Source organism: Oryzias melastigma, linkage group LG17 (assembly GCF_002922805.2).
Source record: "Oryzias melastigma strain HK-1 linkage group LG17, ASM292280v2, whole genome shotgun sequence".
NCBI lineage: Eukaryota > Metazoa > Chordata > Actinopteri > Beloniformes > Adrianichthyidae > Oryzias > Oryzias melastigma.
In genome coordinates, this window is record NC_050528.1 from 29,588,010 (window position 1) to 29,605,792 (window position 17,783).

Here is a 17,783-nt window from a genome sequence, read left to right on the forward strand (position 1 = left end):
AAAAAAAAAACATAAATATCCACAATTTCTTAAATGCTGAATAATTAGGATTTTATTAAGAATACACATTACAACTCATTAAAAAAGCTATCCAGCATTGTTTTTTTTTTTAGACTAGTTGTATATATTACTGTAATGTTGTGATCTCAAGTACAACATGTAAATGGCGTATACTTGTATAGCGCTTTCTACCCTCCTTCGAGGGCCCAAAGCGCTTCACAGTCACAGACCCATTCACGCACACATTCATACACTGGTGGTGGCTCCGCTGCCGAACACTGGCGCCATACTCCCACCAGAGGCAATTCGGGGTTCAGTGTCTTGCCCAAGGACACTTCGACACATGGGTGGGCAAGGCGGAGTCGAACCCGCTCACTTCTGATCAGGAGTTGACCGCCCTACCGCTGCACCACGGCCGCCCACATAGTCTGTAGTCTAAATTGGTGTTTTGATGATGAATTTTAATCTAAGCAGAATGTCTGTCTCAGCAGATTCAATACAATTCAATTCAATTTTATTTATATAGCCCAAAATCACAAAGAAAATTTGCCTCATTGGACTTCATGCAGGTAATTTTACAGATGCAGTGACCAATCAAATTTTAGAGTGAAAAAAAGTCTGTTGCTGATAATTTCTCAACCTTTTTGGTAGTTCATGGACTTTCCTGTTGACATACTGTCAGAGTGTGCACGGGACGTCTATGAACTTTGTCAGTGACACGTGCATTCAACACTACTGTCGTTCCACTTTTCCAATCTCACATTTCTGCAAATATTACAAAATTTCATGGGGAAACACACAATTCAATTTTAACAATTTGATGAATTGTAGTCAGCTGACAGCTTGTATCCATCAAAAAATATAAGAAATATTAAACAAAATGAAAATCATCATTATCTATACACTGAGCTGTGTTATAACCTTTTTTTTCTTAACCTTTCAGCTCATCCCTTCAGTACTCCCCACAGAAAATCACACTCCTCCATCCAGCCTTATTTTCTGATTTCTGTTCATTCACCCTCATGACCCCCATTCCATAATTCATCAGCCCTCTCTATCGTCTTCCTGCAGGCCTCTTTCCTGGTATCTCTAACCTCAGCATCATTTTACCGTTAAAACTGACCCTCTTCTCAATGTCTCCAAACCATTCCAATCTGCCTCCCTGCACATATTTGGTCATTTGGGTCACTTAGCACCAGGCCACAGAAACAAGCATGTGCATGACTAATTTTGTCACTTTCATTTTTATTCTGAAGGACATTTGATTTTACTACCAGATTGTGTCCATCCTCATCTTCATCTCTGTCACATGTCTTAAATACATCAACTACTATCACAAAGCTGCTGGTCTGACTGCGAAACTAAAACCTCCAAGTCAGCTATAAACAGATGATATCAGAAAGTTGATTGGCGCAGAAAAACTCCAGTGAGGAAAAATAAAAAGAGTAAAAATAACCTAAAGTCTTTGTTTGATAAATGGATGAGGACTACTGGTAACTTTTCCCAAACCCTTGTGCTGGATTATGGGGTCCAGATAACCCCACCCTTATATTGAGGTGGGATCCCTCCCATGGAAAAGGTGGAAAGGATTTTATGTCTGCCACGGACAAGAGTGAATATTAAAAAAATCCTTGAAATAAAAGTTCTGCGTGCTGTTTTGTGGGGCCCAGATTAGGTTTGGTTATTAGTTATAATTTCCAGAAATTATTAAATTCGATTTACAAGAGCCTGAATCAATTTGAGTCTAACACTAACATTCAATTTCTCCACAGAGCTAGCGATGATCAGCAAAAAACTTTCATTTGAGATGCACAATACTGTATATCTTCCAGTTGTGTCCAGTCTTCAGGAAATTCCAGCTCAAACTGATGTTTGTTACTTTAGACGCTACTGTAAGACACTCCGCCCCTGGTTGGGCACAGTTGTGCAGACTGCGTGTATTTGTGGTGTGAACCAGTGTAGTGATGGCCGGGCTTACCAAATGCAGATGTGCATCCATCTTTGAAGAAGTTTGGATTATTTTTGTGTGAGAAATGTAAACACGCTGCTTGATCTGAGATGACGTCATGAAATGGGTGGCAGCCAGACACAGTAGCAGGCGGAGCCTCGGGAATTGAGTCGTTTTACTTCCGGATAGAAAAAAACTCATGAAAAATTTCATAAATAATTTGCTGTTTACTGTTCCAAATGATCATATATATTGATATAGTTCACTCTTAAGGCTTAAGAAAATCATGGTATGGGCTCTTTAACGTAAACATGCCCAGTATAGGACATTATACATAGAGTAAAAACATACAGTTTGTTGTCGTAACTGCATGCTCAAGAGTTCATTCAGGACTCCGTTTTCTGACAGGTCTGTACAACGTTTGACTCAAATCCTGGGAATGAAGTGATCATTGTTCATATTAGACTTTCCCATTGCTGTGGCAACAAGCAACCCTGTTAGAGTGGAGCCAATTATGGGCCTCAGTAGGCTGTCACCCAGTATTATCTCTTGAAAGCCAGAATCCCACAATGCTTTTGTTTGTTTTTCTTAGATGTATCTGTCAAATAATGTTTTTTGCAAGTGCAACACGTAAAAAATGTTATACTGAGTTACCAGACAGTTGGTGGCCAGTGGCATTTGATATGGACAGCTGCCACCCGGAGACATTTACACATCATCCAGTTAGAGTTGCTACCAGCCATCAATCTGACTGCCACCGCCATGTGGCCGCCCAGCTGTCACACATTTAGTAATCCCTGACTGACGGATGCCTGATGGCCTCCATCTACAGTCATAACCACAATGATTTTTGAAAAATCAGGTGGCTAAATTGGCAATCTTGAAAATTTTGCCAATACCTCCCCATAGAACAGTGGCCATTGTATTTGTGACTGTAGCATAAGGAGGCTGGCTGTTCACAGAGCACTGTGTCCAGCAGAATGTGGCAGGAGAAGATGCAGCAGCAAAAGAGAAAACTGTGGTCTTCAGCAGATGATCAAAAAGATTCAAGAACCTGCAGGAGATGGACTACAACTGTCGGGTTTCTTGGATCAAACCACTTCTGAGCCTGGGCTAATGGAGGAAGTATCTCAACTGGATCAAGGAGAAGAAGGACTGGACTGTTGAGCAGTGGTTCAACAGTGTCTTTTATTTAGGACTCAAGGTCCAAGGGTTTGGAGGAAGACTGGTGAGCACCAAAGCTACTGGAGGTCCAGAGTGAAATATCCACTCTCTGCCATGACTTAGTGTTTGAGATGCAGATTTCATTTTCCAGCAGAGCCTGGCCCCTGTCCATAAACTAAACAAGCTTCTGATGTATTTTGGAGCTTGGCCATCATGTTCCTGTAAACCACACATCTGGAATTAATTCAAGGTTGTGTCCCAGATAACTATTGCCTCATTGCAAGTAGCCTTTAGAGAAGGGGTGTCAAACTCAATCACACAGGGGGCAAAATCCAAAACACACAGTAGGTTCTGGGCCAAACAGGACAAACATCTATTGAACAAATAAAAAAAACTAAATTGTTAAACTTTTAAAACGTAGCTTGTTTAACATAAATATGAAAAAAGAAACAGGCAGGAATATTATTCCAGAACAAATCAACTTAAGCCTCAAATAACTTTCAATATTTTACTCTCCATAATTCTGTCAAAATTATACAAGTTAGAAAAAATTAAATTTTAAAAGAAAAAACACCTTGGATTTCTTTACTTGTATGTTATTTTGTATACAATTTTATACTTATAAATATCTCAAAAGAATTTGCTCTCCATAGAATGCATCCTGTCAAAATTATACAAATATGAACATGCTGCAGAACAAGACAAACAAATCCTGGAAATAAAAAGAAAAGTTGTGCTTTTTGAGTCGTTTCATCAGAGTTGGACTCCTGGCATTGTTTTTCTGTTTGGTGTGTGAGGTCCTGAGTCTGCATTTGAGAAACGTATCCGTGATTTGATTTTTAAAAACCTGTTATTGAGAATAACACTCGGCTTCGTGGCGCTTCTGCATGCGGTGTGAACCCGGCGTTACTGCTTTCATCACTGTCTGTCGTTTCAGTTCAGCTGTATGTCTAGTTATGTCCTCCAGCCCAAAGCTATTTTAGATCTATTTAAATCTAGAATCTAAACCACCCACTTGGGCAGGAAATCACCTATTCTGGCAACAGTTCAGCAAAGCAGCTGACACAGTGGATGATGGGATTTGTAGTGAATTTGTAGCGGTTACAGACGCATTGGGCCTCCTATCAGATCTAGCAGTGCAAGGAATTGGGGGGTAGTGTTCTCTTTGCCTGTCTGGGCTGATAGGGCTTTAAGTGTGGGTTTTCCCGTCTGGCTGTTTTTTTTCTGCTTTGTCCTGAATTATTTTATCCTGTTATGTTTATTTCTTTCTGCACCATGAATGAGAGGGTGGTAGAGGATGATAAGATCCTTGTGCTGTAAAATGCTGTTTAATCAAGACAGCCAGAAGTCATTTTAACTGACCTATCAGCCTCCACGACTTTAATGTTGTTTAAATATATTAGGAAGATAATGTAGGCGTTAATAATAAAAATATATAAGCTGATTCTGGTTATCTGTTCTTGTCCAGTCACCATCCTGATAAGTAGCCAGCAAGCCTCTGTAGTGACCAGAAGTGGTGCAAGGCTGCTGGGCCGGTTCATTGAGGCGTATCTGATGAGAGAAGTCAGCTACCATAAATAATAAAATGTGAATGACATTACTTTTAACCATATACATATTTGGACTTATAGTTGATGACACATTGAAACCATTAAATGTGAATTTCTTAAAAAAAAATAAAAAGATTAGAGTAGGAGGAGGTGAAGTTTATAAAAGTTTAGCCAAACAAAATAAAATGTGTTTAGACAATTAAGGTTTATCAGTAAAATAGCGCCCCCTGCTGACCTTGAGGTGCCTGAACAAAATAAGCTTCATCTCATCATTTTGACCAGAAGTTACAATCTTTCATTTTTGAGTGAGTTTCCTGTAAAATAATCACATTGGCATTCTTCCTTTAAAAAAGTTTCTTTAGCCCCTTGTAGTTAAATAAATCAGAGTTCACTTGTCAACTGAGACATAAAACACTCATTAAAGTAACCTCTGAATGGTGAGCTGTTGGAAAGTTTTCTTCTCCGTTCAATGATGATAAAAAAAACACTCATTAAAGTAACCTCTGAATGGTGAGCTGTTGGAAAGTTTTCTTCTCCGTTCAATGATGATAAAAAAAAAAAAAAAAAAATACAGAAGACACAGAGCGTTTTGGAACATTGGATTTTATTGGAGTATCAAACAGCTGTACATCTATTTGCCTTTTTTGGCCTTGATCTTCCTCAGGTAGAACTCCAGTTCCTTGCCTTCCAGGATGTAGCCATCTGCTCTCCCACACTGACCTGGCCTGGAAGCAATGCAAGCTGTGGAGAAAAAACACACAAGGTTCAGGTGAAGAGTGAATGAACTCTACTGCTGATTCTAATTTTTAATTATGTCTAATAAGAACTTTTTAAGTTTTATGGTTTGAAACAAAAACGATTATTTAAATAAAAATAATCTCCTTGTCTGTAAATTCTGAAGGATAGGAAATTTAACTCCTTAACCCTAAAACACCAGCTTTAGCTTAAGGAAAAAAGTCGCTTTTCTCCACCTCAGAATCAGACGATTTACGTCCATCAGATAAATTGTTGAAGATTTACTGCAAGTCAAAAAGTGTTATTTAGGTGTTTGCTAGAACTATCTGTAAAGTTAAACAGTCAAAGCAGTAACACGGTTCTTGGTTTAAAAAACTTCTGTATATTTTAGGAAACACACTTTGTCTCGCTGCTTTACTTTTTCTCTACTCAGCGCCAGGACGAACCAATAAAAACAAGAACATATAATCCACAGCAGAGAACAGCCACCAATGAGCACGTTTTTGATCTGTGGTTGTGGGTTTTGATAGATTTCAATGTCTTAAGATGAAGAAGTTTTTGGCACATCATTCTTGTTATAGAGCAGATAAAAATGAACCAGAACCAGAACTTACCGAGCAGCTTTCCCTGTAAGAACTGCTCCTCAAGCAGAGGGCTGATCTTTGCCACTTTTTTCCGCTCATCGTATTTCTTCTGGGTCTTCTTTGACCTCTTCTTGTTCAGAACCTCCTCTTCATCAGGAGTCTGCAGAAAAAAGACAGCTCAGGATAAGAATAATTAAAACTATATAAAATATAGCTTAATGTGCAAAGTTTGAGTATGAAACTATCACTAGGTGACGAGTCTTTCTCAGAGTCTTAAAATTCATCTCTTATATTCAGTAGCAGAACTGGACAAAGTTATCTTCACAGAAAGACATCACCAGATTTAGCAAACTTTTAATTAAAACCTATTGGTTTTAATGATCAAGGCATCTGTTCACTCAAAGCATTGATACACTATATATAACTTAAAGCCAAAGCTATGCAAGCATCATAACAAGTAGATGAACATGCAGAATGACCATCAGTACTAAGCACGGTCGGTATTTGGTAATAAACTTAACTTGGAAAGAACTTGACCCAAAAGTAAAAGAACCTCGTACCAGTTTGGCTCCTTTCTTGCGTCCAAGAGGTGTAGCATAGTGAGCTTCATACCACTGCCTGTAGGGAAGGCTGTCCACCAGGACAACACAGTTCTTCACCAGGGTCTTGGTTCTGACCAGCTCGTTGTTGGAGGCGTTGTAGACCACATCGATGATTCTGGTCTTGCGTGTACAGCCTGCATAACCAACAACTTCAATTAACATATTTAACGGCAGCATCACGATTCCAGTAGTTTCCCTAAATATCAACCAAGTCTTTCTCAGAACTTAAATTATCACCACTTCCATTCAGTAGCAGAACTGGTCAAAGTTATCATCACTGAAAGATGGATGCAGGTTCAGCAAAAACATAAAACCCACTTACATTCGGAGCCCCATGAGAAGTTTCCGTTGTCCAACCTCAGAGCGCGGTATTTCTTGTTCCCACCTCGCACCCTCACTGTGTGGATACGACGAGGTCCAATCTATGACGACATAAGACTGCTAGTGAAAGCATGCTCCAGCCTGACATGAAACAACCATGAGTTATGAACATACGCGTGTCAGTGTAACTATGACAAGCCCTAACATTGGTAAGCCCAAAGCTTTGGGCCAAAACGGCCCAAAAAAAGACCTACCTAAGGTCTAGTTTTCATCATCCACGCTGAGCTACACCTGACATGACTGAAGAACAATGATCCTCACCTTTGTGTTTGCAGGAGGGCGTCCGAGCTCATACTTCCTCTTCTTATGGTAGGGCTTGCGTTTACCGCCGGTCTTGCGGCGTTTGTGCCAGTTGTCCCTTGAGATACCTGCATGACAGTAAAATACAGGAAGGGATCAGTTTGAGTCAATTCAAAATATTAAAGAAAAATTAAAGATTCTTTGCTTGAGTGATCAGATCTCCAAGGTAAGTTATCCGCATGTGTTTCTTGGATTCCGCATAAAAAGCATCATCACGCCACTCAAGCAACAGATCCTTAATTTCAAATTAAATACATCAAGACTTTAGACAAATAGCAAAACGAGTCCTATAACAATCCAAACTTTTCAATTTTACATAAATCATGCTATACTATTTCAGTAGAAGCTGCACTGCTAACGTCTAGCAGCTAAAGTGCCAGACCTACTGCTTTCAAAGCAGGAACCTCTACATTAATTTAGTGCTTTAAAGATTAAAATACGCAAGTACAATCTATTAGCTGGTTTCTAAATACTCAATACATGCGATCACTAGCATGCCATGATGCTAACGAGCTAGTGTCAATCCCGTTTAGCTAACAGTCTTGTAGCCTCGCACATTAGTTTCAAACAAAACAAATCCCTTCATGTTTAACAGTAAAATATAAGTCCACACTGATAATAAAACATTGAACAAAACTGCAGCCAACTAATACGTTTTCTCTTAATTGAAAAGGTAATGACATGGCTAATGAGAGCAGCCATCTTGAAGCATTTCCACCTTCTGATGAAAATTACTCAAATGAACACAATCACGCGATTTCCGAACAGAAAGACGGAGCTATACATTTAGAATAAATATTAAACATTAATATGGCAAACCATGATGAGTATATCCCTCAGTTAAAACATCAGATGTTGAGAGATTCTGCCTCCAATGCAACCAAAACACGTACCCATTCTCAGGCGCCGGCTAGAAAGAGGGAGCGAAAAGGCTCATGGGAAGGTTTGAAGACACGAGTTCTCGCGAGAATACAAAAAACGACCATATTTCAGTTGTACAAGTAAATTGAGCATTTTGAATGTCAGTGTTTTTTATTTTTAGTACTAACAATTCGTGAATATTACAGATATTTCACAATATTACTAAAATTTTATAATAAAATATTTCTATTTAAGTCAAATCGACAAAAAATATCGATAAATATCTTGTTTAGGGGTAAAAAATAACTGGATTTTATTAAAAGTCTTAATGATTGTAAATGTATATCTTAGCCATATAATAATTATGTTTTAATTAATGTTTTATTGTGATTTTGTTATGAATAATCTCCTCTCTGAGTGATAAAAGAGCAACACAAAGACAGTGTTTTATAACAATAACTACTTATTTCTTTTGATCCTTTTAGTCTGAACTGTAAAAAAGCAATGTTATAAAGCAAACCATAAACTATCACTGAATTTATCTTACATTATGTTCAAAAGAAAGAAAGAAAGGAATGTTTTTTTATAATACTTCAAAAACAAGAATTTGTTTTTCTTTTCAAAATATTACTTTAAGATAATTTTGCTCAATAAATCAAAACTCTAAACCAGTCTTTTCATGTTTTGACATAACTTTATTATTTACAGCTATTTTAAAATTGACATTTGTGTTGATAAACTTGGTAGGATTTATCGGAGTAGCGGTGATTTGATGAAAGCAGCATTCATGGAGACAGCAGAGAGATCACTCTTCCCATGGGCTCATGTCCGTGTCGATGGCAACGCAGTTGTAAGCAGCATATCGCAGTTTCTCCTCGCAGACCTTTGCGCTGCAGCAACAGGTAAGAATAGAGTATAAAGGAAATTAAGTTCATAAGAAAATGCAACTTCTGAAAGTGAAGAGAGTAAATAGTAAAAGCATGGAAACCACAGGACTGGTCAAACCTTGGGTAGTTGGGCAGATAAAGGGTGCTAGAACATGTGGAGGACTGAGGAAGAGCATCAGTTGTTTCAGAGCTGAAACAGAACAGGGATTGACACAAACATTTTCTCTTTTGTTTGCTTATTGAGCATGATCCAATAGCTGTTTATTTGACAAAGCCGTTCTCACCCTTGTTTTTCAGGAAAGACGTATATGGGTGCAGGGAGACGACTTCGGCCAGTGACAAACCTCAGAAATCTGCTCCTGTCCTCTAAAAAGCAAATTCAAAGGTTTGAGTTTCTCCAGACAGGCTGAAGAAATGTAAAACAAAAAGGTGAAGTTCTGAAAGGAGCAGAACAAGCGACTGACCATTGGTGAAGTTTCTCAGGGCTTCCCATAAGTACTGCACTCGAACATCGTTGTGTTCCAGATCTTCAAAACGTGCTTGGAGGAAGAATAAAGCAATCAGAATGACTATCTTTTCTGCTTTTACATAGAAACTCAATTATTCTAAACCTGAAAGGCTCTACTCTGCTTAAACATTAATGTTTATAGTCCTCTAACAAACAGGTCTACAAATACATCATATTTTTACTAATGTTTGATGTTATTTTTACATTAAAAAACATGAACGTTGCTTCCTGGACACTCACTGAGTCGTTTCAGAGCTTCCACACTGATCTCGGGGTCTCCACAGACTTTTTTCTCCACTTCCTGCCAGGTGAGCAGGTCCAACACAGCTTGAGGAACCACCTTCAACAGCCCTGCCTGCATGGCTGCAATCTGTAACACACAAGCCGGTAGAGCTCCATCAGAGCACTTTGGACAGCAAAGAATAAAAGCAAACCCATGACAGGTGTTTGAAGGCATGTCCGACCTGCTGCTTGCTCTCCTCCAGTCGAGCTTTCTGCACCAAGCGGATGAAGTCACTGCGGTCCTCGTAGCGAACTGCTACGCTGCTGCCGCCTGGGATGAGCTCCACCATCTGACCGTCTGTCAGCAGCGTGTTGTAGACCAGCTCTTCTCCAAACCGGAACTCAAAGGTCTCCTTGTCCATGTTCTCCATGGCCTCCAGCAAGTTTACCTAGAACATATTTGATCCAAGTTTAGAGAGGAGTTATCAGAACCCCAAGTCCTAAAACCACATCAAAGAATAGAGGAACATGCATGAGAAACTACAATTGACAATTTATTTTCAATACGAAACACAGGACAGGACGTGACAATAAAAGTTCAAATGAGAAAAGTGAGAAAAAAACGTATTTCTTAAAGTTGTTATTGGTTTCATATCATGATTGTAGAACAGCAGGGAACCAAATGTCCTCACCAGCACAGAGTCGACTGAAGGGAAGTCTTTGCTCCAGCTGATGGCCTCACCAGTCAGCTGCTTCCACACCAAGCCGGGCAAAGCCAAGACCTGCAGGAGCGAAACATGAAGCATCTGCTGGTTCTCCATATCGAACACAGTGGTGTAAAAAAGTGTCTATGGTTTATTTTTAAAGTAACAAACACCAAACTCAGTGGTTCTGTATGATAAACGTGATCTAAATTGGAGCTACCTTTTCATCAGCAGCTGCAGTCAAGCATTTGCAATAAGTCAGTTCATGTTTTACAGAGCTGTGGAGGTTTTTACCAATCAGTCCTCTACAGAATAATGCAACTCCATCTTGTTAGAGAGTCTGAGTGCAAAAATCGGCTTTTAAAGCCACGTCTGAGGACTAATACAGGTCAAGACTTTGACTAAATAGTTCCAAAGACTTCGCAGAAAGACCTGCTAGTGTGACTTGGAGCCGTGTTTGCTGTAGAACCTGAGAGGGTTTCAGCTTATAGATCACAGATGAATTGAATTGAACTTTATTCATATCACAAAGGGTACATTCATTTGTTATGGCACCACAAAAAGGCAAAAAGTTGCATAGAGAAAAACATGTAGGAAATTTAACAAATACATAAATAATTTCAAGTAATAAGTTAATAAATTAACAAAATAGGATATTGAGAAGTAATAAATTACAAATATAGCATATTTTTAAAAAAGATGGAGGGTAATTTTCCTTCAGGATTCATCATAATTTATTTTCACACTCATACGTGAATTTATTTGAACTGAAACATTTAAGTGGGGTTAAAAAAGATAATTAGGAAGTAAGGTGCAAACACTTAATCCCACCAGTGTGCTCTCTGGAGGAATCTGAAAATGTAAAAAAGTAGAATCTATGTTTTATTTGAACGCTAAGCCCTATGTAATGCACTAGCACATTTACTGGAATAACTTGAATGATAAAATTAAGATTTGTTTTATTTGAAAAAGTTCTGTAAAATGTATTCTAGTCCATTACTGCAGTATAAAACAAAGAAAAACTCAACATTCTCATTTGATTTTCGGCCACTATTCAGTATTTGGCCAAGCGTTTTCTTCTTTATTTGGCTTCGGCCAAAAATGTTCATTTCAGTGCATCCCTACTATTAAGAGACCTAGACTTTAAAAAATGGTTGAAATGAGCTTCACTCACCAAGAAGTCCTTCCCCCTGAGTGAAGCCCCCATCAGCTGACCGATCCACTCGTATTTCTGGAAGTCCTTGCAGGATGGATTGGGAACATAGTAATCTCTGGCCTCTAAGGAGCCCTAAAGACAAGGAGAGAAGGTGAGCGAGCTGAAGTCCAGTAACAGAAAGCAGGCAGAGATCAGGAGCAGCAACCTGGTTAGACGTCCGGAGGAAAAACGGCAGAGGTATGGGACACTCGGCAGAGCTGGGGCAAAGCTCCTCTGACATGTCTGCCAGGCTGTCCCGGAACCCTCCACCTTGGTCGATGATTCCCTCTGCGATGAACTTGCATTCCCACCACTGGTCATACCGAGCTGGCCACCTGATGAGGTGACAGGAGATTCAAGATTACAAAACTCAAATCAGGATCAGATGAGTGACAGAGAGAAGCTGCACCTGTAATCCAGAGTCTTCTCTAGTTTGTCCGACGGCTTCAAACCCTCATACACCTTCAAAGAAGAAAAAGATCGACAAACTAAATACTCGAGTACTTTTAAAGTTAAACTTGCCCTTATGCGCTGTGGGGGTTCTTGGTGTCGTACCTGACTGAACACAGCATTCTTGCAGCTTGAGTCCAGAGACGGGTTGTCCCTGTGCTCCATGGCCAGACGTCTATTGATGTAAAGTCGTGGCATGAAGTTCGGCTTACTGGTCTCCGAGTCCTTCAGACACTGAGTGATGAGGGCTGATCGGCGCTTGGACAACAGCAAGAACCGCTTGATGTTCTGAGACAGACCAAAAACATCATGATACATTTACATGAGTTAATGTGTAGTACAAGTTTTTTAAGTTAAAACTTGTGCTGATCAGGATAAAAAAACAGAATGACAAAACTCAAAGTAAGAAACGTTTGCAGAGCATCATTTAGCCTTATCTTCTCTTCAGGTAAAACATTAAGTTTTGTAGATGACCAAAGATCCAGCACAGCTTCGTATGCTTTTCACTACCTTACCTTGCGCTGCCTATCAAAACCCAACCAGAACTGCCTTCATATTTCAGAGACAGAACTCCATTACTTTGACCAGTCATCTAAAAACACCAACGTTCTTGTTTACTTACTTTGATCTGGTTGAAGGTACCCAGACTGTAATCCCAGGCTGGCACCAGGTGTGGCAGCACGCTGTCCAGAAGGCAAATAAACCTGAAGAGACAGAAAAGTGTGAGATTGCTATAAACCATGGACTGCTGCATACCTCCACTGTCCTCTCTGCAAGATCCCTTGACTGTATATGAGAACTGGACTGAGTGACTCCTCCCCCCTCGCATTCCAAACAAGAGGAACCCGCTGGTTCCAAGAAGCCAAAATCCTAAAGACTTCTATAGAGAAATAAACAGCTATAACTCAGTTATTCAGTTTTTCAGAATAACCATTCTGGCTGTGATACCTTTCTTTAACAAGTTAAACAAGTTATAAACTGACCAATCAGATACTTCAATAAAAGTAGGCGGTGCTTGTTGGCTTCCACTTCCAATGTTCAAAATGAGCCCACTTTAAGTGGTAGGGGTGTGGCCTTTCAACAACCTGACTGCTGATTGGTGAGAGGGGTTGCCATAGAAACATTGACCCAGACCAATTCCGACCAATCACTGCTTACTGACGTCTTCTGGCTAAAACATGGCGGCGTATAGATTACTAAAAAATGGCGACTGAATTGACTTCATTTGGTTGGAGCTAGAAGTAAACTGTTTTCTACAGAATATGTCACACTCCCTTGATCCAGTTCTCATATACAGTCAACGGTAAGATCACATGATCACCGGCCCACCTTTGGATAACCAATGCCCTGCGGTAAAGCACGTCAGGCGGCGTCCCCTGGAGACGCGGGTAGCGCACCAGGTTAGAGGACTGAAACACATCAGCATTCAGACCCAAGTCCCTCTCACAGGAGGACTTGATCTTCAGACCTCGGATCCGGACATCTATCCCTTCATCTGTAAGGTTTTAGCATTTACCAGAGTTTTAGCTTCAGCCAATTTAGAAAAAGAGACATAAAACAAAAGAAAAAAAAAGAAAAACACTGCCTTACCGCGACATTCCTCGATTCGAACCTCAATGACGGGCAGGTGGGAGGTCATGTCCTCCAGCACACACACTTCTCCAATCAGATTGCTAAAAGCAACATGAAAAGCCAGGCTTGGATTTAGGAAACTTTCTATTTTTTAACATCAAAAGGACAAAAGAGAAGAGTAAGAGCAACAGATAGGACATTTGCTTGGGTTAACTGGGGAAAAAAATAGGATTAATAACACTTTTTAATGTTTATTCTACAATAGGAGAGTCAAATTCAATCACACAGGGGCCAAAATCCAAAACAGACCTTAGGTCAGGGGCCGAACAGAACATTTATTGACCATCCTAAAACTAAATTTAAAAAAATTTAAAAACGTAACTTTTTAACATTACTATAAATAAAAACAGGCAGAAATATTATTCCAGAATAAATCAACTTAAACCTTAAATAACTTTCAATATTTTACTCTCCATAAAAAAATATTTTGTCAAAATTATACAAGTTAGAAATGAGATAAGATAACATCAGGCCATTAATAACAATAAAATAAAATGGTCTGGAGGGCCGGATCCGGCCCCCGGGCCTTGACTTTGACACGTGTGTTCTAGAAGATTAAAATCGTTTTAGTCCCTATTTGGAATTCTGAAGGACAATTCTGAATGTGGAAGAAGGAAAGCCAAAGGGAAACACAAACCAGGCGTCTATAAGAGCATAAAGCGAACACATAATAATCAGATGTGCCTCTATGTAAAGAAAAATATCTATTCTGCTATACTTGACATGTTTTCCAAACAGTCAGAAAAACCTTTTAAAATGTTAGTGTGCAAATAAACCTTCATCCCACGTTTGCACTGAAGCACTGATGTACAGACTCACTCATCGATGGTCACATCACTCAGCTTCTTCAGGTTGTCTCCCTCCCCTCCATACACAGTGACTCTCTTGGGCATGTAGTTGTCATCGGTGGAGTCCACTGTCAGGATCAACTTACTAGAAAGAAAAAAACAGGCATGCTATCAATGGTTAGATCAGTGTTTTTTAACCTTTTTTGAGCCAAGGTACATTTTTCTTGACAAAAATTCTGTGGCACACCAGCATCCAAATATTTAAAACAGGAGAAGCTTTATAGTCTGTACGGAGGTACAGTCCCTCCACAATTTTTTGTAATATTTCAGGCAGAAAAGATGGAAGTTTAAATGTTTAAAAAAGAAAAAAAAAAAACAAACTTGTGATAGTTTTCAATAATAATTTTCATCTAAATTAGTTGAAATTTTGCTCAAGTCGTGCTTTTCCTTTTATTAATTTATTAATAACTTTCATAATATGCAATCTTATGTGACCTTACAAGAACCAATAACATTCTTTTCAAAGAGTGTTTCTTTTTTAAATATTTCTTTAAATGTTTGTGCCAGAGAAACCGTAATTTTTGAACAATTATATGATCACAAAATGCTTATTTTTTTTTATTTTTATTTTTTTTACACACACAAAAAAAACATTAAATTCATGTTTATTTTCAATTGTAACAACGCAAAAAGAGAACATTTGGAAGTTTTATTAATTTTTATTTTGTCTTAATACAAAATGTAACTTTAACCAAACATGTTTTATTTATTTTTGGGTGAATAAATCGTTTTATTTTAGTAGCATAGTGCAGAAGTGCTGTCACTTTGAGCTTAACCCAATGCATTATGGGAAATGCAACTTTAGAGACGACACTAAACAGTTTCTCTGCTGTCAATTTCAAAGTTTATCATTTTAGGCATTGACTATATAATACAACCTGTCTTCATCATATTATTGCAGCACATTAGTATGTCAGTAATCCTTTGTTATACAGCTAAATATCAGATAACTGACATTTTGTGCAGACAGATTTAAAATAAGGGGACTGTGAGGAAAGAGTATTGACCACACTGCAGCTGCTTGTTCTCTTACTTCACGACTGTGCCTCTCTTCATGTGCAGACGGATCCAGTGCTGACCCTGCATGCCGTCGCTCTCCCAGTAGGTTTCAGTGTCGCCGTCCGTCAGACAGCTCGTACCCACACTGGGATCTTCCTGTAAGGACATGTCAGAGTACTGTCAGAGTACTGACAAGTATTGCTAGAGTATTTCAGAGTTTGTCGGAGAATTATCAAAGTAGCATGTTCGAGTTCTGCCAAAATATTTCAGTTTTTCATGCGATTAATCAGAGTATTTCAGATTGTTGCAAGACAACTGTTAAAGTATTTTGCCTGAGTATTGCAACTTAAAACCACTAGTCATAAATATTTAAGAGTACAGTCAGAGAATTATCAAAGTAGTACACCTCAGTATTGTCAGTAACGCTGACAAAGCTCTAGTTAAAGTATCTAAGAGTACTATCAGAGTATTATCAGTTTTATCAGAGTATGTCAAAGTGTGTCAGACTGTTTCAGTTTTTTATATTTCATGTCATTCAACTGTATTGATGACATAAAGCACTAGTTTCATTATTTGGATACTTTAGAGGTGAATTGTATTAAAAACAGACATCATGGGAAAAACATTTTAAAAGGAGTTTTAGGAATTTAAATGCAGCTTACTAAGCAAGACGACACGTCTATGCTGGTCACACACTGCTTCACACTTCCTAGGTTTTCGTCTTCTCTTCCAATGTACTCGTAGAAGTAATGCACCAAGTCCTCGTCACTTTCATAAGTCCAGTTTGGAGGAACATACCTATGGATAAAAAGATGGTTACTAATGTGAATGTTACTAATGTAGCTCCTAAAGAGAGAACAGAAATGTGAGACACCAGGTTCACCTGAGCCTTTGGACCGCTGCAGCATCACAGTCTGCGATCTTTGGTTTGGATCCGATGTAGAGCGCGTTTTCCACGTCCACCACCTGCTCCCACCTGTTGCAGGGTTTATGGTCATAGCCAAAGAGCTGCTGCTGCCTGCTGAGCGCCTCTGGTGACTCCACAGGGACCAGCCTGTCGCCTCCCTCTGTGTGTTTGCAAACCAGAATCCAGCCTTCCTCCAGCTCCTGGCCGGGCCGGTGCTCGTCCAGCTGCTCCTGTGGACACAAATGAATTCTGTGGTCATCAAAAGACACAAAAACCTCTAAACAAAACAGACGTGAATCTGAGTGAATGATGGGCAGTTTGGTAGGGAGGAGCAGTGAGTTCTAACGAACCTTGTTCATTTTGACCCACAGGCCCTGGCTGTTGCAGTACTCCTCTCCGGTGGTCCGTATGCAAGTCCCTTTCTTTGGTTCAATGCTGAACTTACTGGATTTCTTACTATGAGGAGTCTGATGAGGACTCTCAAAGACAGACACCAGCGTCTTCCCAACCGAGGAGCCTCCAGAGGAAGCTCCAGAGGAAGAAGAGAAGCTGGATGATGAATCCTTGCAGATTTTGTAGCACACCTCTTTGGGAACATAACACAAGGACTCGGGTACCGGCTCGCTCTTCCTAAAACTCTCGATACAGCTGTTCAAGAACCGGATCCTCCCGAGAAGCAGGTGAGGGCTGTCGCCCAGAGACATGATGAGAAGGGTGAAGGTGACAGCTAGCAGCTGAGCGGCAGAGAGGCATCAGATGACGTCACACCCCCTCCTGTTTGGGTTTGTACAGCGATGCTCCTGCCATAGAAAACAGCATCATGTTTAGAGGAAGCAACGCTTCACCGAGGAGCAGAACAACCAGCCTCACAGACCGGCTGAACATCCAACGATCTGCATCCAAACAGACACGTTTTCAGTAGCAAATAAACCTATTGCTTTTTAAACAACGAGTGTGCTCATATTAGCAACCTAGCTAGCTAAGTGTAGGCTGTCGGATGTTATCCTAGCAGAGCGGTTAGCCTGCATAGTCTCTGCCGGAGCTTCACGGAGGAAAACATGAGGAGAAAAGCAGCGTTACTAACGGCGGAGTACCTGCTGGAAGCGGGCGAGGGTTGCCAAACTCGATGATGCCTTTACTTAACTTTCTGACAACGCGGAAGTGCCAGTTACAGTATGAACATGGTGAACTTCCGGTTTTTTCAAAATAAGAGCGTGTGCGTCTGTGTATAAGGCTTGTTTGAGAATAATTTCACGTCGAATGGATCGTCGGCGACAATTGATTAATCATTAGATTGTTTTATTAC

The 17,783-nt window shown here is 39.7% G+C and overlaps 2 protein-coding genes and 3 non-coding genes across 5 annotated transcripts; all 5 read right to left on the bottom strand.

The window, feature by feature from the left end:
• Window positions 1-5,248: 5,248 nt before the first annotated feature.
• rps8a (ribosomal protein S8a) lies at window positions 5,249-8,232 on the bottom strand. The gene is made up of 6 exons (XM_024282069.2): window positions 8,158-8,232; window positions 7,226-7,332; window positions 6,906-7,005; window positions 6,542-6,717; window positions 6,012-6,141; window positions 5,249-5,403 (listed from the first exon to the last, which is right to left on the bottom strand). The coding sequence occupies exons 1-6, from the start codon at window positions 8,159-8,161 to the stop codon at window positions 5,294-5,296; spliced, it is 627 nt and encodes a 208-aa protein (XP_024137837.1). The 5' UTR covers window positions 8,162-8,232; the 3' UTR covers window positions 5,249-5,293.
• On the bottom strand, window positions 6,243-6,311 carry LOC112152593. Its single transcript, XR_002920341.1, has one exon. It is a non-coding gene; the product is annotated as a small nucleolar RNA SNORD38 (small nucleolar RNA).
• On the bottom strand, window positions 6,798-6,866 carry LOC112152587. The gene has a single exon (XR_002920339.1). It is a non-coding gene; the product is annotated as a small nucleolar RNA SNORD38 (small nucleolar RNA).
• LOC112152598 lies at window positions 7,078-7,186 on the bottom strand. The gene has a single exon (XR_002920342.1). It is a non-coding gene; the product is annotated as a small nucleolar RNA SNORD46 (small nucleolar RNA).
• Window positions 8,233-8,799: 567 nt separating the features above from the next.
• On the bottom strand, window positions 8,800-17,739 carry hectd3 (HECT domain containing 3). The gene is made up of 20 exons (XM_024281434.2): window positions 17,572-17,739; window positions 16,828-17,277; window positions 16,454-16,707; window positions 16,233-16,368; window positions 15,605-15,726; window positions 14,543-14,656; window positions 13,682-13,764; window positions 13,421-13,586; window positions 12,714-12,795; window positions 12,197-12,379; window positions 12,051-12,103; window positions 11,808-11,976; window positions 11,621-11,734; window positions 10,435-10,524; window positions 9,985-10,191; window positions 9,761-9,890; window positions 9,477-9,551; window positions 9,297-9,378; window positions 9,131-9,202; window positions 8,800-9,015 (listed from the first exon to the last, which is right to left on the bottom strand). The coding sequence occupies exons 2-20, from the start codon at window positions 17,179-17,181 to the stop codon at window positions 8,931-8,933; spliced, it is 2,571 nt and encodes an 856-aa protein (XP_024137202.1). The 5' UTR covers window positions 17,182-17,277; window positions 17,572-17,739; the 3' UTR covers window positions 8,800-8,930.
• Window positions 17,740-17,783: the final 44 nt, after the last annotated feature.